The 26,377-nt window shown below is 42.5% G+C and overlaps 1 protein-coding gene across 5 annotated transcripts in view; it reads right to left on the bottom strand.

The window, feature by feature from the left end:
* birc6 (baculoviral IAP repeat containing 6) overlaps window positions 1-26,377 on the bottom strand; it is a 112,558-nt gene that overhangs the window by 40,854 nt on the left and 45,327 nt on the right. For all 5 annotated transcript variants that reach the window (XM_079168464.1, XM_079168466.1, XM_079168467.1 and 2 more), the window contains exons 53-64: window positions 25,995-26,231; window positions 24,041-24,920; window positions 23,600-23,743; window positions 21,863-21,992; window positions 20,526-20,657; window positions 19,196-19,357; window positions 18,874-19,047; window positions 11,377-11,576; window positions 10,200-10,533; window positions 9,263-9,480; window positions 7,197-7,361; window positions 6,584-6,755 (exon numbers count right to left, since the gene is read on the bottom strand). In XM_079168464.1, the coding sequence (XP_079024590.1) occupies window positions 6,584-6,755; window positions 7,197-7,361; window positions 9,263-9,480; window positions 10,200-10,533; window positions 11,377-11,576; window positions 18,874-19,047; window positions 19,196-19,357; window positions 20,526-20,657; window positions 21,863-21,992; window positions 23,600-23,743; window positions 24,041-24,920; window positions 25,995-26,231 (2,948 nt within the window). The remainder of the gene's footprint in view (window positions 1-6,583; window positions 6,756-7,196; window positions 7,362-9,262; window positions 9,481-10,199; window positions 10,534-11,376; window positions 11,577-18,873; window positions 19,048-19,195; window positions 19,358-20,525; window positions 20,658-21,862; window positions 21,993-23,599; window positions 23,744-24,040; window positions 24,921-25,994; window positions 26,232-26,377) is intronic.

Below are 26,377 nucleotides of genomic sequence, written 5' to 3'. Positions count from 1 at the left end.
AACGTGTTGGGGAAATAAGTTTGACATGAACATCTTCCTCAGAGAGAGGAGGAGGAAGCTGGACAGCCTGGATAGGGCTGAAGATAAAGAAGCCATATTGCCAAGTCACAGCCATGAGCCGGGGAGATGACAAAGGGCTGGGAGACGTGGCAGAAACAGGGCTACGCTGGTACCAGGGTGAGCAGAGCCATGACTGACCCCCCTGTGGCCTAATGGGAAATACAAACTTCCACTTGATCTGTTTTCTTGACTGCTGGACTCACTGGAAAGATGAGCCAAACAAGACTGTCTTGTGGACAACATTGATGCTTCTCCATTTATTTTTCATTAATGTTTAAGTTGGTGGGACTATGATTGAAGGGCTTTTAAGCAACATGACTAAAAGCAGGGATAATGCCAAGAACTATGCTGGGAAGCTTCTCTGGAGACCATATCAGTCTTCAGGGCCAGAAATGTTATACTGTAGCCTCAGGGCCCCTGTCAAAGAGAACGTGGGGCCCCTCCCTCTGAGCGAGCGCTGCTGTACCGTCATCTCCTAATTTACCTGCCGTTTTAAAAATGCCCTCCAGCCATTAATAATAACCATCAACAATTAACACCTTCCATTTGGGAAAATGAGTGCAACAACTTTAACATTGTGTTTTTTTTCATAGAAAACAGGTTTGTCACATCAGCCAGAAATGAAAGAAGGAGACCATCTGTCATTTAACCATGTAGCTTATTTTACATACAAGATCAAACTGGGCCTATTTTCTTTCTTCATGTGCATCTCTGTCCACATTTTGAAGTTGGCGAGTGGGGGGGTGGGGGAATTATTTTGATTTATTTGTTCATGTTGATTTCAGGGTAGTGTCAGCAATCCTTTTCCTGTATCATAATGGCTTTTTATAACTATTTGAATAAAGTCTCGATGCATTGTGCAATTGCGGAAATTTGAACAATAAACATCAGAGCATATCAACGAGGATAGCCTTGAGCCTTATCTGTGAGAAATCCCAAGTAGTGTGTGTCAAGGGAAATGTGTGTGGATCATCACAGCAGTTACTTAACCACATAGGCAGGAGCAAGATATACAGTATGTTCTCATGTGACTGGGATAGAAAGAGTAAGGCTTCTCACAACCCAATAGGGAATCAAACAGCACCTTTATGGTTACATGTTCATAATCACATAAAAATAGTTTCCCCTGCTGGCTGATGCTTCTTCCCAACAGAGCCAGTGGTATGGAAGGAGGTCTTGAGCTGGCTGTAAAAGAGCCTCGTCTAAGAAAACGGGTGGAACAGGAAGTAAGAGTGGCAAATGTCTTCAATCCAATCTAACGCGCATGTTTGAGAGCATTAGCAAGGAAGAAGAAGCGCACCATGTCTTCTGTCGTTACAATGATGATCACCATGCCACCCCGACCCAGTTGAAAAAAGCCTACCAACCCTTTCACCTGTGAGGAGAAAAGCCTGTGCTAATGGAATCAACATTTCTCGGGTGAGCAGCAATGAATTGCAAATCCACAGGAAGGAGCCCTAATGAATGAAGGTGTGTATTAGTTTGTATAGAACTCCGTTTCTGTGCAAGAGGTCAAGCATTTCTTTTCTTACCAGGCAGGGAAAATCTCTGAAATAGGAAATGAAAAACGGAACAAACAAAAGCCTATATTGATCCCACAGACACTTATTCATTGGTAGAGAAGCTCCGTAAACACACACACAGCTGTCCAGCCACGCAGGGATTGCCTTCTGTTCCACATGGTGTCTATCGTATCTGGAGTAATGAATCATTACCAACCACCTACAGGCCAGTCATGTTCAGATTACCCTCCAAAAGCATGTGCACGCCCACTCAACATGAATGATGGACCAAAATAGCCATTTCCTGAGTGGTGACGCCTGCTGCCGACTGACTTTAAATCGAGCCCGTCTCGGATGAGTAAAACGGGGCAGCGAGGTGTAGAACATAAGGGAAGCAATGCTAAATATAACACAAACATTAAAAAAATCCTACATCACATCTTGAAACCATTTAGCGTCAAACTAAATGTGCACGAAATGAATTCTTCAATTAAGATAAATTAGTATTGTGGTGACATTCAAAAGGTATTATCTCTCACTAATGGCTTCGCTTCTTGTGATGGAGTGCCAGGTGACAGTGGGAAACTGTAATGCATCCCAAAAGGCTTTGCCAAGACACAGATGATTAATGTGGAGCAACGCGCCACGCTGATGGGGCTGAGGAGCTCGGGGGCAGTGGAGGGACCACGAATAAAAGGCCTGTGTGCTGGTAGGCAAAGTGAGACTAAGGGGCCAATCAAAAGTGTTGGGGGTAGTTCAGAGAAATGAGGCTACATTTGGAAGTGTCATTTCTCCAGGGAAGGTAGGGAGATTTTGATGTTCTTGTAACGTTGATCTGAAAATGCCCTGAAAGTCTTTCATTGCACCTTTTCAGACAATATGTAAAGCAAATTATGTTGAGTGTCCTCTTACAGCAAACAAAAAAAAACCTTAGTGAAGTTAAGTGTTGAGTAAAGATGAGCAGGTGTATTTAGGGCTTCCTGTTCCTCAGAAGCTCCACAGATTTAAAAGGGACACGACAAAGACTGAAGAGTGGCATGAAGAGGAATGGGGTGGTCTTTAATGATCCTAGTGCTTTAATGGACACTCTAGATTATGGCTAATGGTGCTTGGTTTAAATATATTGGGAGAGCAATTCCCTTTAAAAGAGGTAGATGAGACAATTCATCATTAGCAAATTGATATTATTCAATTTTGAATTATTAAAGCTGCATTAATAGACTCTGTTGGCCACCAGGGGGCAAAGGAACTCAGGAACAAGCTGATAGAAATGTTTCATGGCAAACTCTTCAAACATCAGACGTTAGCAATAATGAGCAGTCCGGTTTCAAAATTCACATTTGATGAATGTTGATCAAGTATTCATTCTCTTATAGCTCTGTTGTGGTCTCCACCAACTCCTGAGTAAAAATATCTAGCTCTTTAGCTGCTAAACGCTCCACAATGTTCACCAGCTAGTCACTACATTGATCAGTGTGCTGTTTGGAGCTAGACAGACAGGTGCAGGGCACAGAAAACAGCTGCCTGAAACACTTGTATTTTCTGTATGACAATATTATATATAATACGATCATGCCATTGAAATCAGTTTGGGTGTTACTATTTTTCCTTCTGGAGGCCGGTGAAAACGATGAGACAGAACCAAACACGAAATGTGCCTGAACACAAAGCTACGAGCTGAAAGAGGCTAAAAACATCCCTAGAGCTGTAGTGTTGGTGAGAACGTGAAGCGGGTTATTCACTTGGGAGGGCAGCCTTTATTTGATCAACTATAGAACAAACTAACCAAAAATGTGGACGTGTGTGTTCTTAAAGAAAAGGCAGCAACATATTACTCTTTCTCTGTCCAGACATGCATACTGCAACAAATGCAGTCGATCGCATGTACAATAAACATAAGCTTAATCAGTTAAAGAGTCCTTATAGTTCTAGTGGTCTGGCTGAGCCAGAAACAGAGCAGAGATTGAGAGAAGCTGTCAGGTCTCCCAGTGTTTCATTGCAGGCACCTCCTGACATTGATTGACAGCTCAGAGCTCCTGGGTCACTGGCTCTTAAAGCGAAGGTGGTCCGAGAGCCCCCAGCTTTCATTTGACTGGATGCACCATGACTTCAATTAGCTACATGCAATGGGCTAGTTAGCACAGTATTATGTCATCTATTATTGAATTGAGCGGTAAATGCGTAGATTTTAAAAGGTAAATGTGTCATCATTAAGGTTATGCTTCATGAGCATGTGGAGAAACATAATCAAACAAGCGGCTATAAACTTCAGACTGGACACACACACACGCACCAAAGTGTGTGTCAGGGGCATTTACCAGATAATGAGGAGCAATTACAACACTCACAATGCTTTTTATCAGCTGTTATTTAATTATGAGAGCAGGGGCGCATTAGCACACACCAGCATGCACACAACGAGAGGCTTCTGCTAACTGAAACAGCCCAGCAGCACAAGAGAGGTGGCACACATTCAGCTGGAACCGGCTCTGGGCTGATAAGCCACAGCACACAATGGTGGCGGGAGGGTAGAAGCTCTGATGCTACAATCTTCATGTCTCTTACCGGGAAATCAGTTCTATCCAAACTCAACACAAAAGGGGCCTGATCATACCGAACCGAACAGTTGGGAATAGACCACGGCATTAGCATTTGACCCCTGGATCACTACAACTGAAGAAAGTTTACGGTAAAAGTAAAGGGAGCCGCTATGATCAAGGGTCTTTTGAACACTTGTCTGAAAGAAAGTTTTCTATTTCTGAGACTTTCTGGCTAGCCCACCTGGAGCAGGAAATATTCCAATAAAGTCTTGAACTCAGACATGAAACAACTGAGACAATGTGCACATCACAATATGATGCAATCCAATGTCACAATACCTCAAACTACAGTTTCAATTGATGGTGTAATAAAATGACTACTACTTCAAAACATTAAATGTCTCGTATCAATAGGTTTGTTTTAAATGACATTATTTGGTAATAAGAGATACATTTTACTTTGACTTTGTAAATGGTATTTATTTTTATATATTTATTGGTTATTTGGTTAGGGACAGTGCACATTAATAAAACATTCCTGTAAATGAGCCAGAGTTAGCCAAGAGGCTATTTTTCATCTGCAGTCTTAACTCAAGGTCCACTTACTAACTCGTTTGAAAAGCTTTCAACCACATCTCACGGTCTTCATTGGTGTGTGGAGCTGATGAGATGTGGCTGAAAGCTGCAGAACAAGCTATGCTCTTTTACTTTATTGTTTCCTTTACATTAATGGCGACAATCACACTGAAATTGTTAAATACCTATAAGCTTGAAAAAACGATTTGATTTATTTTTTCCTTATTGCACACTCTTCTGTGAATGGACTACAGTACTGTCTGCAGTTTGTTACTTTGCTCACTCTGTGGCTTGAATGAGAAAGCCTTCATAAAATGCAGCACAAGAAAAGAGAGTAGTTTTAAGTGCCGCTGCAGCCAGACCACAAAGGGTCAGCCCAGCACTAATAACCAGCGAGTCCCTGAGGAACCGAGGCCGGATATAAGCAATGGACTGACCTGACCTGACCAGTGCTAAAGCCCACTGTGGGTACCGAGAGCTCTGCTGGAAGCGCATGGCCTGGCCAGAAGTCTGACGGACTGAGGGAACAAGGGATTACCTGAGCATGTGCAAAATAATAACCACACCACTAACACCTACGCAGCATTTTACCCACACTGTTACACCAGAACAGTATCATATCATATTGCACCGAAGACAACAAGCTCTTATTCAAGAGGCCACGCTTCAACAAAACATTACAACAAAACTATGACATGAGAAGAACTAATTCAAGTGGAAGAACTAGTCTTTTCATCCTTGAGTATGAAAATAACATTATGATGGATGGCGTCTCAGACAAGACTGGACTCATTAAACGTGTACTGCAGGGACTTCAGTGGGATTTAACAGTAAGACATGCACAACCTCAGCCCGAGATGCTGTAGCTCCATCTGCTGTTTTGCGAGCACGGTAACTCCAGCCTGCAGTTATAACTGAGATCACAGACCAGAGTCCTCCAAATCCACTATCTCAGCATCAAAGGGCACCAGCTGGCAGCACTTCACATCATGAGCACAGACAATAAGAAAATTCAGAGAATTCCACAGCAGACGAATATCAGTGGGTCAAATCATTTGATGGGATGAACAAAGAAAAAACAGACTCCATGGCGTGGAGCACAAACATGCTGTCGTGTTCACGAACAGGACTTACTGATGAACATTCACAGCTTCTTTGTTCCACACACTGGTCTCTGATGATATCAAATTCCAATGCTCTTCTTGTATTGTATCTTTCCTTGAAAAGGGCAAGTTGTATCAGGATTTATGGTACTAAACCCGTTAACATTTCACAGAAAAGGTGATTGGCAGTGTTACCAGAGCAAACGGACAGTTTCCAGCCCAATTCAACACAAGCCAACCCAAATTATAAGCTTGACAGAAACCCATGCAAAACTGTAAAACCACTAGCCTACATGTGCAATGGAAAACCCATCATAAGCATACAAAGCTTCATATCTGCACCAAATAACCAAAGATAAGATGGAAGCTAAATAGGCTATCGCAACCTACAAAGAGTGCAGTCAAACACCCAAATACACTACTTTCCATGTCAGCGATGAAGAAGTCAAGGAGGTCATATTGATTCCACCGTTAACCCTTACGACACTTGAAAACAAAATTCAAATATTTCTTAAATGAAATGAGTCAATAATAGAGTGAGTGGACACAACCAAGTTTACCGAATTTTGTTTCTGTGTTTTTGTCCATTAAATGACAGTTTAATTAAAAAATATTATTTTCCATAATATTTTCAAAACCCTGCTAAATGTTGACAAAAGCAGCCAAAATGTCATCTACCAGCCCATTGCAATTTCTACCCGCCAAACTTAATCCAATCTGGCAAGACATGAGCGAGCTAACTCCCACCAATAACAACATAACTATGTGTTTCACCCTTAATTTGTAAAAAGAAGGAGCCTACCTGAGTCATTGCGTAGGTAGGAGGACATGGCTGGGATGAGGCAGGACTGGCTTAACAGCTCCTGCAGCACTGCTGGCAGCGCTGAGCTGTTGTGGGCTCTGCTGTCTGCTGAAGAGCCATCAGCACTGTGGCAGCTGCTGGAGCTTGCTGGGTTGATGTAACTTGCCAAGACCTGGTGAAGAAAACAATATGGACATACTGTCAGACGAATGACGGATAAAACCTGTACACCTTGCTCAAACATTTTCTCATTCTGTGACCTGCTCTGGAGTGTGCCATGCTATGTCATGGCCACAACTGACCAAGAACAACTCACCTTTACTTTCACTAGTACACTTTAGGTACTTATATTCATGTGACACATATAGCATCACATCATCACCGTTCCTTTGCTCAGAGCTCATGTTAAGACATGCAACAGGTACACAAACACTTAAGTAATGATACTCAAAGCCTGAGAGGCAGATTTCAGGGCCTGGACAGCTGCTGAGCAATTAAACAGGAAATATAGAAACTAAATCACCACTATCATCATAAAAACATTTAAAATGTCCACTTTGACTGTCCTTATTTCTAAAATGAAATACGATGTGGGATTGATGGGTAGATTTACCTGCAGTAGACAAGTGACGTGTTCCTCTTCTAGCCGTTGTTTGGTGAGGGCTTGCTCCACGTCCCAGCCTGAGGCTGTGGATCCAGTACCAAAACCAGTTCCTTTAGCCCAGTACAGCTGCTGCTCCTCACTGGTCCCCGAACCGTGACAACTGGAAATCTGCGGCTGTCAACACAGACACAGATATGAAATTATGTCAAGGGATAGATGGATGGGTTTGGGATGTCTGATCACTTTATATTAGAATATTTTTTAGAATCCTTCTATGTTTATGAGGATGGTTGCCAGCGTATTAAAAATGATCAGAAATTCAGCTTTGCACACTGGCAACTATTGGAGAGAAAATGGTATTCTTCTTGAATAACATTCATTAGCAAATTGAGCCTCAGAATATTCACATTGTCCTCCAAAATGAAAAGGTAAAAGCCTACTCTGTCCTCGAACGCACTGAAAATAAGCAAAAGATGCATTCATGGGACTGTTTCTGATGGTCATATGGAGTAAAAGCCTGGATTAAAGTAGTAATCAATAGCAGCCAACATGGATGACAACCAGCAATGACCTTTAGGTGAAGAGTTGATGTTTTATGGGACGGGTATGCCTTTTTATTTAAAACAGTGGGTGTCTATGTCATCTTCCTAGTCTGACTCCCATTGCAGCACATGGATCGAGGGGCTCAAGGACACAGTGATAAGTCCTTGGCTCACATTCAAGTCATCGGCCCCATGACCCGTCCTCAGCTTTGTCAACTTTATAAATTCTCAGACAGAGAGGGCGCGGGCATCAGACTGGATCCCCACAACACAACAACAAACAAGGCAGGTCCAGTTCCGAACCTACACGCCTACTTCTTATGCAGGATCCAGTAAAGGGTTTGCCCTTATTGAGCAACCAAGCCAGAGAAGGGAAGTTACAACTGCTACATTATTGTTGCCACAATATATCTGGGGTTTGTTTCTTCGCTCTCTCTTCCAACAGTCTTACCAGATTACTTGTGCTGTTGGATAAAGTCAATTGATAAATGTAGGGTTACACCCCAGAGTCAGTCCAAATTTCAGGCGAAACCAGTTGTGGTCACACCCTTAAAATGTCTGCAGTGTCTGCTTGAGACTTCTGCTCACTGGTTGTCTATGAGCTATGAGCAGTTCTATCCCACAATAATCAATGTTAGGCCCCATTATATTTATGTTATGCATTACTGTTTTCCAAACAGTAATTTAAACTTCTATATAGACAATTCAAGGATCATTTATTGCTGCATGCTACTGTAACAGGTTACAGTTTGCTTCTGAATATCCTCAGACCTCTCACTTTATAGATAATGCTCCAGTAAAATAACATGCATTATGTCCGTCACTAAGTCAGGTTAATAGCAGGTCATGCTTTTATGCTTGATTTTATTTTCTGTTGCTTCTTTAATACCTGAGGTAAAACTGCTCTTTGGGCTGGATTAAAATGTGAGACTTTCTTCAGCCAGGTACTGTTGAGGCCCAGCAGAGGCTCAGTAGAAACCTTCTCGTCAGTATAATGGGCAGGACAGGAAGGGGTTGTTGAGAGCTCAATAATGCAATGTATATGTCTCAGACTGGCATATTTCTCTCCAAAGCTCCATTTGGCTTTTTTTCAACATTTGCTCAGAACAATTGAGCTTTTGTAAGGAGCTTGCTGAGAGATATGCAGAAGAGGCCTTGAGTAAAGGCCGGCAAGACAGAGCTCCATTCATAATGGCAATGATTTTTATCCTTGTTTCTCTACGAGTGTGAACAACAAAATAATCATTCAGGCAAAGAGACAGAGAAGCCTGTGAAGCGTCTGAAAAAGAAACCTGACAGTTGGACAGCGTGCGGTCAGCGGCGTCTTTTTAATTTATTTTTCTCCCTTTATTTATAGATAAAAAAATAATAATAATCAAGTTGGAGTTAAGGACCAAATCAAACTCTGGGAACATTTCTGAGGTCAGTCTGGCAAACCTTTACTTCAAAGAAAGCTAAAGGTTAAAGACCAAATGAAAATCTTCATGAATATCATCAATGTGTAATGTGTGTGTGTGTGTGTGTGGGCCATACCTCAGACACACTGGTGCTGGCGTTGGGGTTGCGGGGGGCGTGATGGCTGAGGGCCGACAGACAGGCCAGGATCAGGTGGATGGCCCCGATCTCCAGAGCCATGCGGCGGAGCAGAACGCCGTCATCAGTGGTCAGAGGAGTGCTGCTGAACAACGCTCGCAGCACGTGGAACGGCAGCGTGGGCAACACGTTGGCCGAAGGAGACTGCAGGATATGACCTGAGAGGATAATACAGGCGAATCAGGAGACTGAGCCTTTTGTTCTGGTTTGGGTTTAAGAGGGATTTACTGGTCATCTCATGACAATGTGATTGCTATATGTAATAGGTAAATGGACTTGTATACAGTCTTTCTAGTCTCTCGACCACTCAAAGCGCTTTAACACTACACGTCGTTCACACCCATTCATACATTGATGGCAGGGGAGCAATTTGGGGTTAATAGCCCAAGGACATATCAACTAGAGGAGCCGGGGATCGAACCTGTGACCCACTCTATCTCTATCTGACGACCCACTCTATCTCTATCTGAGCCACAGCCCTTTGTAGAGACCCATACCTTCAAACAAGTCATTAAGTGTGTGCTTCATTGCATTTCTTCATTGATAAAACAGTTTGCTCATTATGTATGCATCAATAAACATGTTAAAAAATGTACCGTTTTAACAATTATTATTCCATATATGCCTCTCTAGCTGTATCACTAAACAAGATGAGACTCTGACATCAATCACTGACTCAGTATCAGTGAGAAATGATCATACTAGATTAATGTGAGAACATCTCATTAATTAGTTCAGACTAGTATGAGCAGCGGGAGGAGCGGTTACAAAGACATGATTAGTATTCAAGAGCACAAACAAGAACTAGTGTGAAACCTCCATTTGATGGAGCAGAGACAGACAGACAGATTGATCTCAGTGAATGTGTCTGACTTACTGCCCTCTCCATCGTCTGTGACACCCAGCACCAGGCGCAGCAGACACTGGGCGTGCTTCCTCTCCTTCAGCAGCACCTCTGCATACCCCGGCAGGCGCAGGAAAAGGCCGAAAGCTGCCAGAGAGTGGGCAGGGATGGGCGACATGGTCTGCACCGAGGATGAGGACGATGAGGATGATTGAGACTGCTGCTTGTTGATGGGCGGCGGCTCGGCAGCGATGGACTCCGGCGCCTCGTACACCAGCTCGCCCGACTGCTCGATAGTTACCCACTCGAACTGGTCGCTGTCCTTGGGTTTCTCCTGCGTGGCCGAGGGCACTACCGGGGCGCTGACCTGTGAACGACCATCCAGGAGATTAGAGGGTAACTTCAGCAAAGGTGACAGTGAATATGAGACAATGCTGACAGATGATATTAGGAGAGCGGGAACTCTGCAGAGTCATCATGTGGCCAACTGAAGCCTAAAGGAGAGGAGGCTGGATTCTCTTCATACTGAGAACATAACGTCTAATGTAACCAATGAGCACAGTCAGTATTGATTAATCCACCAATTATTTTCAGGATAACTCGTTTGGTCGGAAAATGTCAGAAAATATTGAAAAAATAAATCTCTCTCTGGAGCCGAAGTTGAAACATCTCTTGTTCTACTAACACTCCTAAACCCAGAGACATTCTGTTTCACTATCACAGATGAAATCAGATAATATTTCAGAAGCTGCTGAGCTAATGTAAACAGGTCAGTCCAAAGACATGGTAAATGGACCTAGATATAAAGATTGTTTTGTGAAATTATGTGTGTTTTAATAACATCCAAAAAACAATCTCATTAAATTTAATGTTCATTGGGAAAATGACTGCTGGAGCTGAACTGCAGATAATGTGTCACTACAACATACAGTGCAGCAATGTCATGAAAATATCAGAAGAGCCAAACAAGCAAAAGAAATAGAAAAGATAAAAAAACAGACAAGATAAGAATCAATGTTAGAATTCCTTCCTGGCTGTGTGAAGGATACGTTTGTCCTTGAACTGACCGGGTTGAGGGCCCCTCTCTTTGAAAAATGGACTTCTATTTGTTTAATTAGAAGTGCAGCTTTGTGTCTGTTGGCTGAAGATTTTAGCTCTACTTGACCCTGTACTTTCCTCATCCATTCATATGTCTGTTTTTGAGTCTCACCTGCTGAATGACATCAGGGTAGAGCATGGGCAACCTCTCTGCGATCAGGGCAAGGCCGCCCATGCCTGCAAAGACCTGCAGCGGTGACTGGATGGGGTTGGTCTCCAGCAGGGACTCGTCGGTGGCGGCGTCCAGACATTCTTCACTGGCTGTCATTGGTTCGTCCTCAGGACAGCTGTTCAGTATATCACAGTGGTCCACTGCAAGGAGAGCAAAAGGAGGACCTGTTGTATGTTCACACTGTCTGGTATTTGGGAAACTTGTTTGTACTGTATTTGTTTTTTAACCTCAAGTCTATTGTGAGAAGAGTACCATCACCAGGTCAAGTTGTTTTACTGTAGAACTTTTGTCTGTCATATATATATATACTGTACATACTACTGGGATGTCAGTGTGCATGTTTATTGCATTGTTATTACATATCTTAGTTAAGCATATGATTATGAATGCTGATGTTAATCAACTTCACTGGAAAGAGTCAGTTGGAACTGTAGCAAGTTCGTTTGCAAACTTTAAATGTACTCATAAATAAAAGACATTCGAGCAAACTCTAGAAAGATAGCGGGCTATTCCAAGAACAGCACCACTGCAAAAATTAATGCCTCTATTTCATTGCAATATTCTAAATGATGCCGTTTTGTTTAAGTTGCCGCTGCAGTGACACTTGAATGAATCACTTTTTTGTTGGCTAATTTTAGAGGAGAGGCTGACACAGGTGCAGGAGCTAATGGGCCGGCCAGCACTGAAGCTAATTCAAGAGGTGGAACCCCCTAGTATTGGGAAGCAAAGAAAAATCTATATCCAAACTTGTATAAACTTGCGGTTGCTTTTATCTGTACCCCAGCTTCATCTGTGCCCTGTTATTTTCTAAAGCAGGCAAAATCATCTAAAAACAAAGAAACCGCCTGAAGCCCAGCACTGTGGAAAAGTTATTTTTAAATAAAAATAAATAAAATCCCTATTTTATGTGTTACACGTTGTCCCTAGTAACATAAGCAGTCACAAACCAAGTAACACAAGCACATTCACAACACAACCCTCTCCCCAATTTGTTTCCACTTTCACTTTTGACCCCCATTGTATCATAAAGACAGATACCATATTAATAAGTTCATAAGTTATGTATTGGCATCACAAACATCATTTATTCAATTCAAAGCTTCACACACCAAAGCCATGGTGTCATTATCATCACTCTGCCGGTTTTACATTTATTGTCCACTTGATGGCGCAGTAGAGCAGATGAAGCACCATGAAGCTGGGGCCCATGAGTGAACCAATTGGATGGAAAGCTTCAATGCTTCATGAAGCTTCATCTCGCCATCACTGCAATTAACACTGCTGGTTTTAATGTTTATTTTAGTGTCTACAAGTAATGTGTGATATGAAGTGAAATGAAATGTGTGAGAGGCATCATACAATCATAATAATCTGTCTTCAATTCACCATCACATCATTTCAGTCGCCAACCTCGCCCGTCTCCTGAGATACACTTGGGTCAGAGTTTCTGAACCAAACAGCTTCCAATCACTACAGACCATCATCATCAACAGGCTTTAATGTTTGCAGTTGAGGGTGCCCTACCCATAGATGAGCTATGTGCTAACCGAAAAGGAGAAAATGGAACACTGTCCTAATGTCCTTGTTTACACATAGAACACGACACTGAAGACAAAGTCAGACGATCAAAACGAAACAAACGGTGAAAGGCAAAAAAGACTAATGCTAACCTACCACCATTTTATTGCGTTGGCACAGCCTTGGTGTTTTATGAATATATAAAGCCGTGGTTGATTAATGGGTCATCTTCAAAAGGCCACTCATCTCTCACAGAGGAGAAAATCAGGCAGATGATTCATTGCTTTCCACATCTCTCTCAGGGGGTTTGTTTTTCTGCCCACACTGTGCTGGACTATCGCTCTCTCTCGGTCTGTAAGGGCCCGCTGCAGACTACATGTTCGAGCTATGAGGCCATTCGCTGGTTTATTCAAAGTTGTCCCATGTCCAAATGTTACCAAATTCCACATGGTTCTGCCTCGGGTCCCCAGCAATACATCTACCAAGTGTGAAGTACAACAGATGGAAAAGTTCTCGAGGTATGCTGAGGACATACCTACATACGTATGTACAGACAGACAGACAGACAGAGATCCCGAGCTTCATAGTTGGACGTCTCACCATCTTTATCAGGGGTCACTGTCATTTCCATTTATTTATCTGCTGTAAAAACGTTTTCAGGGAAGGAGAGATAAATCTCAAAGGTTATTGGGAACATTTCCTTGGGAATGGTAGTGTAGTTAAATAGAGCGTATGCCGGACATGATGTGAGTACATGATTGAAGTGCATTAATTTTTTCAGAGGCAAAACATCCAACAGTGAATTCACTTAGAAAATGAAACCTGGGATGCTGTGTCTGGATCAAGGAGAGACTCCACTGGGCCACTAATTTGGCTAATTTGTTGGTCTTTCTGTGCTGCTGGGTGTCCCATCTCTACAGCTCCTGTAATAAGCCTATCTGAATGCAGCAGCCACAGAGGAGAAGGACAGAGATATCAATAAAGATAATGACTGACCACATCAAGTGGTCAACGTCTGGGCAGTGGGCATGTTTAACAATGCGGTAGTTTATTCAAGTCCATTGGAAGGGAAGCAGCAAATCTGTACCAGCTCATTTTTGGAATGTCAAGGTTGAAGAACAATGAGGGGTTGCCAAGCTGCATCCAAAACAACTATGTGTGCTGCTTCACTTGGTAAACACTAATTTAGCAACTAAACAGTGCAGTTATAAAATATTGTTGAACTCACGATGGACAGTTAAAAACCTTGCACCACAACTCTGCTATTTTCTTTCTTGTCAAACCTGTTTGGGGTGAGACACATGTGTTCAATCCTATTCTATTTCTACGGTCACGGACCAATCAGCATTCTGTGGGGAGCTGCTGGCAGCTGCGGGGGCGGTTTAGGTGTGTGTGATGAGACGGACTGGTCAGCGTAGATGCTGCAATAGCATCAGTTATATCAGAATTGTACAGTGTCACTTCATTGAAAGGTTCCGTATGACAAACCATAAAAAACAATCTGGCATGTCAGGTTAGAAGTACCACAGCTGTAAACATTGCTGGAGTTCCCTTTAAACTGTCCGAGCAACAGCAGAGATTTCGTTTTTTGGATATAAAATGTCCAATGGTTGAATGTTCAGACAGTAAACACTGTACACTTGTGAAATGCTCACTGTCATGGGACACTATTATGACGTACAGTAGGGCCATCATTTTTGTCGTTACTTTCACTTGAGCACCTCAGGGTAAAAAAAACAAGCTGATGATACATTACATTTTGTTCTTCTAAGTACAACACATGATGTGGGTTACCCAACCCTCAATGGCACAACTCATCCAAACAAATGAGACGACAGTTTTGAAATGGAAACTATGGATTGTGGACGGGTCATGGCCAATGACAAAAGGTATCTGAGCAGTTCTGCAGATTCACCAGTGCTGAGATCATCAAAACAAGACCATGATGTACCCGACCTCGTGCTGACCCTCGAGCCTGCAGAACCAAATAGCTAAATATAACCAGTCCTAGAGTCACCACATCTATGGACGTAAACTGTTGCCTTCTGGCTAAAGGTTGGTAAACAACCTGCCTGTCCTCACTAAATGTCCCTCAGCCACGGTGTTCATTTGAAAATCTGCCTCACTGGACTATATTCAGCACAGCATGCCTGCTACAACACAATATTTCTATATGCTACTGTACATCCATGAAATCTACATTAATAGCTAAAAACCACATGAATAATGTACAAAGGTAACACCTAAGGATCAAAAAACATTAATTGCTGGAAAGGTCAAAAGAAGAGACTGTGCTCAAAACCATTCCACAACCTTTTGGACGTCAAAGCTTTTCTTTAAAAACCAGCCCAATAAATAGCCAGAATAGTCCTGAACCCCTTTCTATTCACATCGTTTTTGGTGACAAAAGTGGTCTAAAATCACCATCATTTGATTTCATTCTCTTCCATTCAGATGGTTTTACATTGGACTAAGGGCAGAGAAGCCTAATCAATGGGCCTTACCAGGGCCAGCAGTTGACGGATTAGTGGACAGTGGCGACAGGAGGCCTGCTCCCATTCTGGGACCTTCAGCATCCATCTCCAAATTAACCTTTGATTTTGACAAAACAATCCAAACTCACGGTCCTACACTTTTCTATTTAGTAAACACTTGAAAGCTCCAGAATGAAGTTTTGTATTGTTTTTTTCTGGAGCATTCAACCCACAGTTAGGAAGTGAATCTTGAATACCATACTGTTCTGATCAACATTATTGGCACCCTGGGGCGACTGTGGCTCAGCGGAAGAGGGGGGTCGTCCTCCAATCAGAGGATTCGATCTCCGCTAGTTCATGTCGATGTGTCCTTGGGCAAGACACTTAACCCCAAATTGCTCCCGAAGGCTGTGTGGTGTATGAATGGGTGAGTGACCATGTAGTGTAAAAGTGCTTTGAGTGGTCGAGAGACGAGAGAAGTGCTATACAAGTACAGTCCATTTAACCTTGCATTTTTTTTAATCAAAGAATATTTGAATACGATGGTTAAAGTTATTCAACTAAAAACGTTCCTTCGCAGCTTACATTTATTGATTTTAATAAGAAAAGAAAATATAAAATAGGACCTTGACACTATTAAAACCACCCTTCTCTAATATTTGGTTGCACAACCTTTGGCAAAGAACCCAGTGTGTCTGAGATCTAACGTGGGTGTACCCCAGGGTTCTATTTTAGGACCTGTATTATTCAGTTTATACATTAATGATTTGCCGGGTGTCTGCAATGGCTGTGATATTAAAATGTACGCTGACGATACAGTGATGTATGTGCACGCAAAAAACAAAGAACACGCTACACTTAAACTCACGTCCACATTGACAAATGTAACTAAATGGCTTGCAGATTCCTGCCTTCAACTGTATAATAAAAAGACTGTTTGTATGTTCTTCACAAAGTGTCACCGGAGCCAGATGTCTATGTTGCTGGTGAGAGGCTACAGGTAGTGTCAGATTTTAAATATTTAGGAATTTCTATCGATTCTAATCTCTCTTTTAAAAAGCAGGTAAAACATGTGACAACGGTCTTAAATTTTAGATGTATAAGAAACAGTCTAACCATGCAGGCTGTGAAACTGTATTTTAATGCAATGATTGTCCCCCATCTGACCTACTGCTTAACCAGCTGGGCACAAGCCAGCAGCACAACATTAAAATCTATTCATATTCTCCATCAACAAGCTCTAAAAACACTTGATTTAAAAAAAAAAAAAAAAGTCACCATCACTGCAATATCTTCATCAAACACCATATCTTGAGTTGGGAGAACCTCATCAAATTCACTGATGTGTGTCTGGTTTTTAAAAATGTTCATGGTATGGCCCCGCCTCCACTTAGTGATTTTATTAAACAAAGCACTCAAAGCAGCAGACAGACTAGATCTGCTTCAAGAAGTGATTGTGTCATTTCACATAGGTCAAGCTCTTTTAGCAAATCTACACTCTCTGTGAAGGCAGCACTCTCGTGGAATACTCTGCCATCACACATACAAAATATTCAAACATAACCTTCAGGAATGGCTTGTTGCCAATCAGGCGTGCAAGCATTGATGTACTGTCTGTCCTGCCTGCTTGTTTCGCCTATATGTAGATTTGTCTTGTTCAGTGTTGCTATTTTCCATTTTGATGTGTACGTTATGTGCCTCAGTGTTATACATGTGCTTGTACTGTAGGTGGGTTTGTTCTGCTCTGCTCTAGTGTCGTACACTTTTCTTTTGCTTATACGTGTATTGGTTTTGTCTATACGGCTGCCTTCAAGCATCTGGCCAGGGACAGTAGAGGAAAACTAGCCTCTCTGGCTAACTCTGGCTCACTTACAGTTTAACTGTTGATTGGTGTGCATTGTCCTTGCAAAATAAACAAATAAACAAATAAAAAATAAACTGATGAATTTGTAACTTTTAATTGAAAACCTAAAATGTGACTGCATTTAAACCATCTCAAGCATTAGGAGCAGGGGTCTGCTGTAAAGCGCCCCGGGGACACTATGACAGGAGGGCAGGAGGACAGCAGGACAGGCCTCTGTAAGCTTCTGGAAACAGTCTGCTCTTCCATTGCAATTTGTTCAAGCTTTTAAATGTTTACAGGATTCCTTCTCCCGACAACCGATTTCAACGCTCTCCAAATATTTTAAATTAGATTGAGATCAGAAATCCTTGCTGGTCAGTTAAAAGAAATCATTTTTTCCCCTTGTCAACCACTCTTTTAGATGTGAGCTTTGGGTCTTTATCATGCTGAAGGACCCTTGATCCTCGCCCCAGCCATCAGTCATTGGTTAATTAATTGGTCATTTGAGCACTGACATTTTATCAAAGGGGAGTCTAATGGTGACTAATGTATAATTTATCACAACCGATGTAAATTCCTCGAAAAGGGTGCCAATACTGTTTCCCATAGCAATCTTTCAGTTTTTATACTTTTTCCTTCTATTGCTTTATCAAATTTGATTGTTTTAGTGTCTACAGGGCAAAGCTGTTTCAGGACATACTTTTATTTCAGGGGATATTGAACTTAGGTCTGTATAAAGTCAAGCATGGACTTCTATCTTAAGTCTGTTTCTTAGTTCAAACCGACATGTATGCTCATATCGACGTAGAGAGTCCGATGATGAAGACTGTCTAATACAGTTGTACGCTCCAGAAAAAGCTAGGAAGCGGACGTCAAGTTGGATTTTTTGCAATTTCCAAGAAGGAACCTTTATGCTTAAACCTACATTAATTGATTAATTGATTTACATAATCACCTTTTAGGCAATATTGCAAATGTGTTAGCTAACAATTGCTTATTCAACATTTATCACATCCTAGAGATATGAAGCATATTGTTGTTATGAAATGAAAATTAGCCGTACACAAGGTACCGTCAACCAACCTTGCTTAGTTATTCACACGTAGCTGCTTATTGTAGTTCTCTGATTAGTCACACGGTATGTCAGTCTAACCTGTATTATCAAATACCTTGACAGGCAGGAAGGGGACAGACCGTAGTGGCAGCAGCAGCTAGGAGTATAGCACAAGCTATAGTGTCCAAGGAATAAATGCTCCAGATAAAAAGGAAACCCGGTGTTCAGAGGAAGGATTAAAGTCCCAAGAAGAATTGAAATGGATGGCAAAAGAGCGCTCATGGGGACGTTACACAAGCCACAGCATTGGCTGGCTGTTCCCCACCTTTACAGACGACGTTGCCACAGTGGTTGCCTTGCATTTAACATAGGCCCAAATAATAGATGATGAAATTCATCGCCAACTCATTTTATAATATATTTGATAATACTATCAATGGAGCAGGAGAGCTTTGTAAGACGATGTAGAATATCTGAGTTGTGAATCTTAAGAATCATTGGAATATTATTTGAACATAAGACAAGTAGTGTCAAGCTCTTTTTGGTACCTTTCTCAGTGCGTAGCCTCTTGAAGGAGTCGGTCTTGGAGAGACCAGGGTCAGAGATGACCTTGGAGCCCAGTTTGACTGTCAGATTGATCGACTGGTAGCCCTGTGGCAGCTTGCGGTCATACAAGAGTGTCAGTAGCTGGGCCAGGGTCATCTCAGATGGAAGGGGCTGACCTGGAGCAGAGGACAGGGAAAATGCAAAAGTTCACTTCCCTTATACATGAAATTAGGCTGCTCAGTTTGAGTATTTGGCTCAAACACATTGATGTCCTGCTGCCAGATGTGAGCCGGCATGTTAACCCTGTACTTGAATGGGTAGTACCTGGAAGCAGCTTGTGGTACAGGTGGAAGACAGGCACACTGATGGTTTTGGCTGAAGGATCCACACCAGACGACGCAGTCAACTTATCACTCATCACGCGACCCCTCCTCGATGGCGGTCTGGGAGGGGTTGAAAGAGCTCGCTTGGACTGGGACTTCAAGCCTGATGACAGACACACAACATGGAAACATCACAGGGCTAGTCTTGTTCTCATCGGTAGAAAAACAGGTTCATATTTGTTGGCTTATTTATTGTACCAGTATTACACACAGGGCTAAATTTGTGCCGGATCCTGGTGGAACAGGATTTTTGACCGCCTGTGTTCTGGTACATATTTGCACAGATCCAGTATCTCTCGTAGTATAAAAACTAAATTAATAACTTAACAGCTAAGCATTTTTGCTGAGAAAAAGTAAAGAGAATATTGCTAAATTAGGGGATGTGGTGCATGTGAGCACTTTGTAAACAGTTTTTATAGGTGCTATATAAATAAAGTTATTATTATTATTATTTTCAATAGACAGCATGTCCTGGTTTCTAGCCGGCTGTCAGCAGCAGCTCCTGGGGCTGGCTAAACGGCCTTCACCAGGCTGACTGCCAGCAGACATTTACTGAACCAAAATAGTTTTAAAGTCGGCTCCATGGGAAGAAACCCACAGTGTTTGTATGTATTGATCTTATTTGCCCACCCACCACAGCGAGTAAGGGATTAATGATTTAAACAGCTGACAATGCAGATTAGCCTTCTCTTCACTAAACACAACAAAAATAGAATCTGCAAAGATTCTTTTTCATCTCCCCATCGTCCTTAAGACTTAAGTTACAGTTCTCAATTAAGTGTAAAGCACTGATTTAGGCTTATAATGATAGACAGATCAGTCTTTAGACTAAAGAGTTGAACTCAAATGGAAGAAGATCCTTTTCTGTGGTACCAACATGACATTCTGATAAACTGTGCTGGGAAAATGATGTTTCCTCATGTTGGCTTTTAGTAGTGTTTGAGTAACCATTTAGCATGTGGCTGAAGTTCATTGCTATGTCCGAAATAACTCAGTGACTGCTCTCAATATAATAATACTCAACTGTTCACTTAATATTGAGCCGTACATTGAGATTTCAGAGACTTAGGAAGCACTAAAGTTACAGTGTGAGTGCAATTTGATGATGTAAAATGATAATGTTTCATATTTGTGGGTAAACAATCTACACAACTTCCTTTCCAATCTGATTGGCATGAAGCCGGTGAGATGAGACACAGCAGAGGTTGGCTAATAAGATGATGGCTGGGCTGCCATTGGACAGGAGGTGTGTATGGAACACGGTCAAGTACCTGAGGCCACAACAACACTGTAGTTGTCCTGGAAGCCACTGTCTGCTTTCATCTTTTCCTTCTCCTCATGATTCTTCTTTTCCTTGTCCTCCTTCTGTTCATTGATCAGCTTGGCTGTGATGCTGGGTGTGTCTGTTTGGATTAATAGAAGACAGCATAAAATCAGATAAGTAATATAATACGGTCTTTTATTAAAACAGAATCTATTGTCATTGAAAATCTGTGGGGTAAAAGAAGTGCAGGTGTGTGTCGATGTCTCTCTAAAGAGGTGAGACATTCTTCATGTACAAAGCCGGCTAAAAGCTAGCAGGTCATCCTGCAGCTCAGCATCGGTGCTGCTCTGATGACCTTAATGGCCAGAGAATTAAACAAGGGCACATAGATGAACCACACATTGACGTCTGGAGTTCATTGTATTAATAATTTCTGCTATCATTACAATTGCAGCTATTTTGGTTTAAAAGCTGGTTCCTAGTCATTTAATCTATTGATTAGAATCAAGTTACAGCACACATCTGGCCCCACTGTCCTTCAAGCCTTACAGAGCAAGTTAATCAAAGCTGTACGTCACTTTGAAGTTTGGTACATAAAATTGTCAAAAGTAGAAGAAACAAGATTGTGGTTGTAATGCAAAACTTTGTTGTTTGTAGACTGCAAAAAAAGACAAAGCAGAAGAAGAAAATATTAGGTTAGAGGGAAATATACGTTTCTAAAACTTTATGCTTCTACATAAAAACCTGTGACGCTGATGTTAGCCGAGTACAGCACATCAACGTTTCTATACTATGCTAGCAACTGAAGGTATAACGCTACTAAAGGCATGCTGCTTTTGCCTTCTAATGTTTAATACAGTGAATAAAATAAAGGATCCCGACAGAGATTGAACTTTTTGTTAAAGAGTACAATTATTTGTGTTCAACCAGAAACAGCAGCTATATCTCTCTCCCCAAAACACCAGACTCTATTGAAAAAAAATGTAATTGTATAATTATTTTCAATAATTGGCAGAATTGTAATCCTGAATCACAAAGCAAGCTACTGGGACATCTTCCGTGCGGACGCTTCAGTGAAACAAATCAATCACTCATGTTCTACAATCGTGTGCCAGCTAGCTAGCCGGATTTTACTGCACGTGTTGTACCCCAATGATATGACGCGTGACTCCTCCTACGACTGTAGTAGCAGCTGCTAACTAAAAGGGGGCGGAGCTTAGCAACAGGCTAATTAATGTGCCTTCTTGTACGTATCCACACTGGTCAGTGCACTAATCCAAACTCTGTCCTGTTTTGATGCCTGCGTTCTACTGAAAGGTTAAAGTTTTCTGGATTGGAACATACCAGACACCCGGTCCAGGACTTCAGCCAGCGTGGTGGAGATGGGCAGATGGAGGGTGCGGTATTTGTGGCCTGCTCCATACATGGGATGCTGGATCATGTGGCTGGTGGCATTGATGCGTCCTTTGTATAACTGAGAAGAAAAAGGGGGCACAATGGTTTTGTGTTGGCGTGTTAGAAAAACGCTCTGCTTAGCTACAGGACATTTCAGTAACTAAAACATATTCAGGCTATAACGACTTAAACAATACATGCGGCCGATATATGTCTTTTTCATATTGTTTTTAAGGAGATATGGACCAGTCAATTGTCTTTTCAAGGTTTTCAGAGAGGTTGACGGTAGTATATATCTTGACTGAGGCTCCGGAGAGATCATGTTGGTTTGCTCCTCCTCTTCCCATTCCTTTATCCATTTCCCTTACTTCATTTGACAATTATTCTCAGCCAACATGAATCTTAAAGAAGAACCACATTGCCAGCGCTGCCGATTGTAGAGGAAGCAACAAAAATACATAAATATTTAAATACACAAACGTTCAAAACAACTGACAAGTCAGACGTGTTATCAGATGGATGTAAGTTCTCTGAATGAAACTACGGGCAGGTCAGACCCAGGGAATTAAAGAAAGAAAGCTATTCACTTCAATCAGTTGGGATAATATCAGGAATCCAACTTCAACCTACTGGTCCAACATTAAGCTAAGCTAGCAAAATTCTCTGGAATTTCTTTTCCCTTTATCCGTGAAGAAATACCTTTAGTACGTGGGATTTTTAGACTGTGTGTGCCTGTGTTTGTATACTAAAGACTACAAATTGACCAAATTTGAAAAGAAGTGACAATAAATACCTATATAAAACGTCATAACAGTCTAGTCAGGTGTTCCTAAAAAACAACCTTGTCTGGATCAACCAAGCGACCTTGTCTAACACATTCCCCCTCTGCTAGCGGGCAACAAGACGGAACACTTTATAATACTGAGAATAACGAGACAGCTAGGATGTTAAAATGGCTGCTTTGGGTAATTAAAACTCATTTTTCTATATCCTGCTTCCAGACACACCCGCAAGCGCACATACACAGAGTCCTAAAGAGCTTTTCTGACAACCAATCATTGAGCTGTGTAAAATATGGAGCATTACGGTGTCATTGAGGAGACCTTAATGCTACCCTACCAGACATGCATCAGTCTGAGGGGATCACTGAGATGAGAAAGGAGGCTGCTACTTCATATTGTTGTGCTGTCCCCTTGTGGTCACAGCTGATTTCTACATCAATTATGTTTACTTCAGTTTGAGCCGGTTTTGCCACAAATCTGATCATGTCAGTCATGTATGTTCTATCACCTACAACGTGTGATCTGCTATGATCATCTGAACCATCTGATCTGAAAAAATGACTGCTTTGGAAAAGTTAAATCTTATGTAGTTGCAACACAATTCACATGAAATAAAACTAGAGACCATCTTGTAGCCACAACACCAAATCGGGCCAGAGAAGTAAATTGTGGGGGGTCCGTTGGTGGGGGCACCAACCTGGTGCTTCCTTCAGCTGTGAGTGTGATTACAAATGGAGTTCACAGAGTCACAGAGTCGGAGGATGTAGGGTTGGATTGGAATAAAAGTCTACAGTCACGCTCGCTGCACTCTAAGGCTGTACGAAGCCAGTATTGATAAAACATGTTTCTCTCCTATCTGGAAAGGAGAGGGAGCAGACATTCAACAACAGAGAAAGTTACTCACCGGACAGGGAGACTGTAGGAAGACTGTGACCTTCTCGTCCTCCAGCATTAGCTGCAGGAAAAGCCTTCGAATGAAGCCTGAGATGTTTCCAGAAATCGGCACATTGCCTCGCTGGGGTGCAGACTGGAAGAGCTCACAGAGAACCTGCAGCCAGAGAAAAATCCATACAGACACCAATGAATACATCCACATGAAAAGAGTTTGTCTTTGATACCACCAAGGCCATAACATGGTTCCTTCACTTTTAAGAAGTTACCTTGCATATTTTAAAAACATAACGAATAGTATCATCTAAAATAGTCTCGATGGTTGAAAAACACGTCTCCAAACGTTTAACCAATTACAAATCTGAGATGTCAAAACTCAATTCCTGGAGTCTCAGAGAAAGTGAAAGCTTTAGACTTCGCCATTATCCTAAGAAAGTGGAATATAAGTGCAGACCTGAGCCATGAGCCGCTGGTTGTTAGGGTGGCAGGAGATACACTGGAGAAAGAAGGCCACAGTGGCATTCTCCAGAGCGGTCCTCTGCTGGGTGGTGAGTCCTCCTGCCTGCCCAGAAGACGCTAGGGAGAAGCGGGACCCTGAAGCCTGAGGCTGGGATGGATGAGGCCCTGCCGCAGATCCAGAGCCCAGAGGCTGACAGCCTGCATTGGCACCGGCACTGGCACTGGAATGGCACAGCAAGAAGAGCAGTGCCGTCCAGAGCGGGTTCACCTCTGGTCCTCCTAACCAGTCTTTCATGGCGTGACTGTTGCCTACTTCAGTCAGGAAACGCAGCACCGGAGCGGCTAGCTCTGCAGCCAGAGGCGGCCTAATGTGTGAGGATGAGGAGGATGAGGAGGATGAAGAGGATGAGTGGTAGTGGTGATGGTGATGGCGTCTCTCGGCCTGAGCAGCAGGCACAGGCAGGTCGGCACTGGCCAGAAGGCCGACACAGAACTGGGCCAGGCTGCGTACCAACAATGATGGTAAGCCTGAGGCCAGCAGCTGCTCTATGGCTCCTGGAGACTGGGAGGCAGCTGCCAGCGTAGTTAACTGGGACTCTGACAGATTAATGGGGGGTCTGGCATGCTTGGAGTCGTCTGTAAGTCCTGCGGCGCTGGTATCAGCGTCGTGCTGCTTTTTGCCATCGTCAGTCATGGAGAGGCGGTGCTGCTGGGCCTGAGAATGACTGGCGCTGGGCACTGAAACGATCCCCATCCAGGACATGAGAAGGGAGAAGTAGCTAGGGTGGATGTGACACATGGAGCACAGCAGGCTATCCACGGCCTTCTTCAGCACAATGTTGCACGGCAACGACATGGACCAGTTATACAGCAGCCTGGAGGAAAGGAACCAATCATCAGTCATGCATTTATGTTGTTACAAAATCAATGTCTATGCAGTGTATGAATATCAGTAACATATTAAACTGTATGTAGTAAGCTTCCAAAGACTCCAATGTGTGCAACATTGATTGAAGGCGCTCAATACAAAATTCAGAGCATATGTATTGCCTCCACACGGCTCTCACCATGGCAACAGCTGAGCCGGCGGCCGGTGGTAATAACAGAACTGGTAATGAGGAGGAACTGAGCTTTAGGGTTCCAAAGCACAGACGAGATCCGATAACAACACACACAGAGGGAGAGATACTTCATTCTCTGCTCAAGTAGACATTACTCCTCTATATCTTTACATAGATGATTGTTGTTTTCTGCTATATTATTGCTCTGAATATTGTAGAGAATCTTTAACATTTATGCTACAACTACTACTACTACATTTAATAAACTGATAGAAGTTGGGTTGAATAGAGCAGATTAAGATCTTGGTATTATCAAGTTCCTGTGTGTTCACAAACTCAAGACTATTGTAGCTCCATATTCAAGTGCAACCTTGATAGGATTATTACTACAGGCATGGCTCTGGAGGTAGCTTCTTGAGCTTCGTGGTTTCATCCCTCGCTCCTCGTGAAAGTGTTCTTGAATAAGACAGTCAACCCCTAACTCCCTGATGAGCAGGCTGGCACCTTGCATGGCAGCCTCTGGCATCAGTGTGTGAATGGGTGAATGTTGGCTCGTGTTGTGAAGCGCTTTGAGCGGGCGACAGACTAGAAAAGTGCTACATAAATGCAAATCCATTTACTCCTACCATTTGCCTCTACATATGAGCAAATTGGCAAGACAGTTTAGAAAGCTCTTGTTTGATTTTCATAATTTCATATCTAAACAGCTTATAAGTCATTCAGTGTTCCTGTTTTATAACAGATTATTTCTTTGTGCATAAGAGATGGTAAATGATACATTAATTACAGTGCTCAGTTTTGTTTGTTTGCATGTTTACATGTGTGTGTGTGTGTGTGTGTATGTATGCATGCATGGTCTTAGTAATAAGGAAAAGGTCTATGACTGACTCAAAGAGCTCTCTGTTGAGGAGTGCAGGCAGGTCGTAGTCAACAGGCAGCTCGTAGCTGTGCCACAGGATGGCTGCCACACAGTGGAGGTGGGAGGGCGAAGGCATGAGTAGGCCGTACTCCCTCGACGACGCAGAAGAAGAGCCAGCTCCGGCGCCAGTGTATCCCATGTGGCCACTCATCTTGTGGGCCGCCACCCGCGATGAGTCATGGACCCACTGGAGAAGAGCCTGGATCCTGAAGGGTGAAGATTCAGAGTAAGCTTTGATAAATATGTCATCGAGCTTCATGTCCTTAGTCCTTCAGTGCGTCACAGTGGAATTTATATGCAACTAACACGACCAAATGACAGTAAAAGATAACAAGGAGAGTGGAAGGACACT

This window comes from Pholis gunnellus (genome assembly GCF_910591455.1).
Source record: "Pholis gunnellus genome assembly, chromosome: 11".
In the NCBI taxonomy this organism is placed as follows: domain Eukaryota; kingdom Metazoa; phylum Chordata; class Actinopteri; order Perciformes; family Pholidae; genus Pholis; species Pholis gunnellus.
The sequence above is the reverse complement of the archived record's forward strand: the minus strand, read 5'-3'. Positions and strand labels throughout refer to the sequence as shown.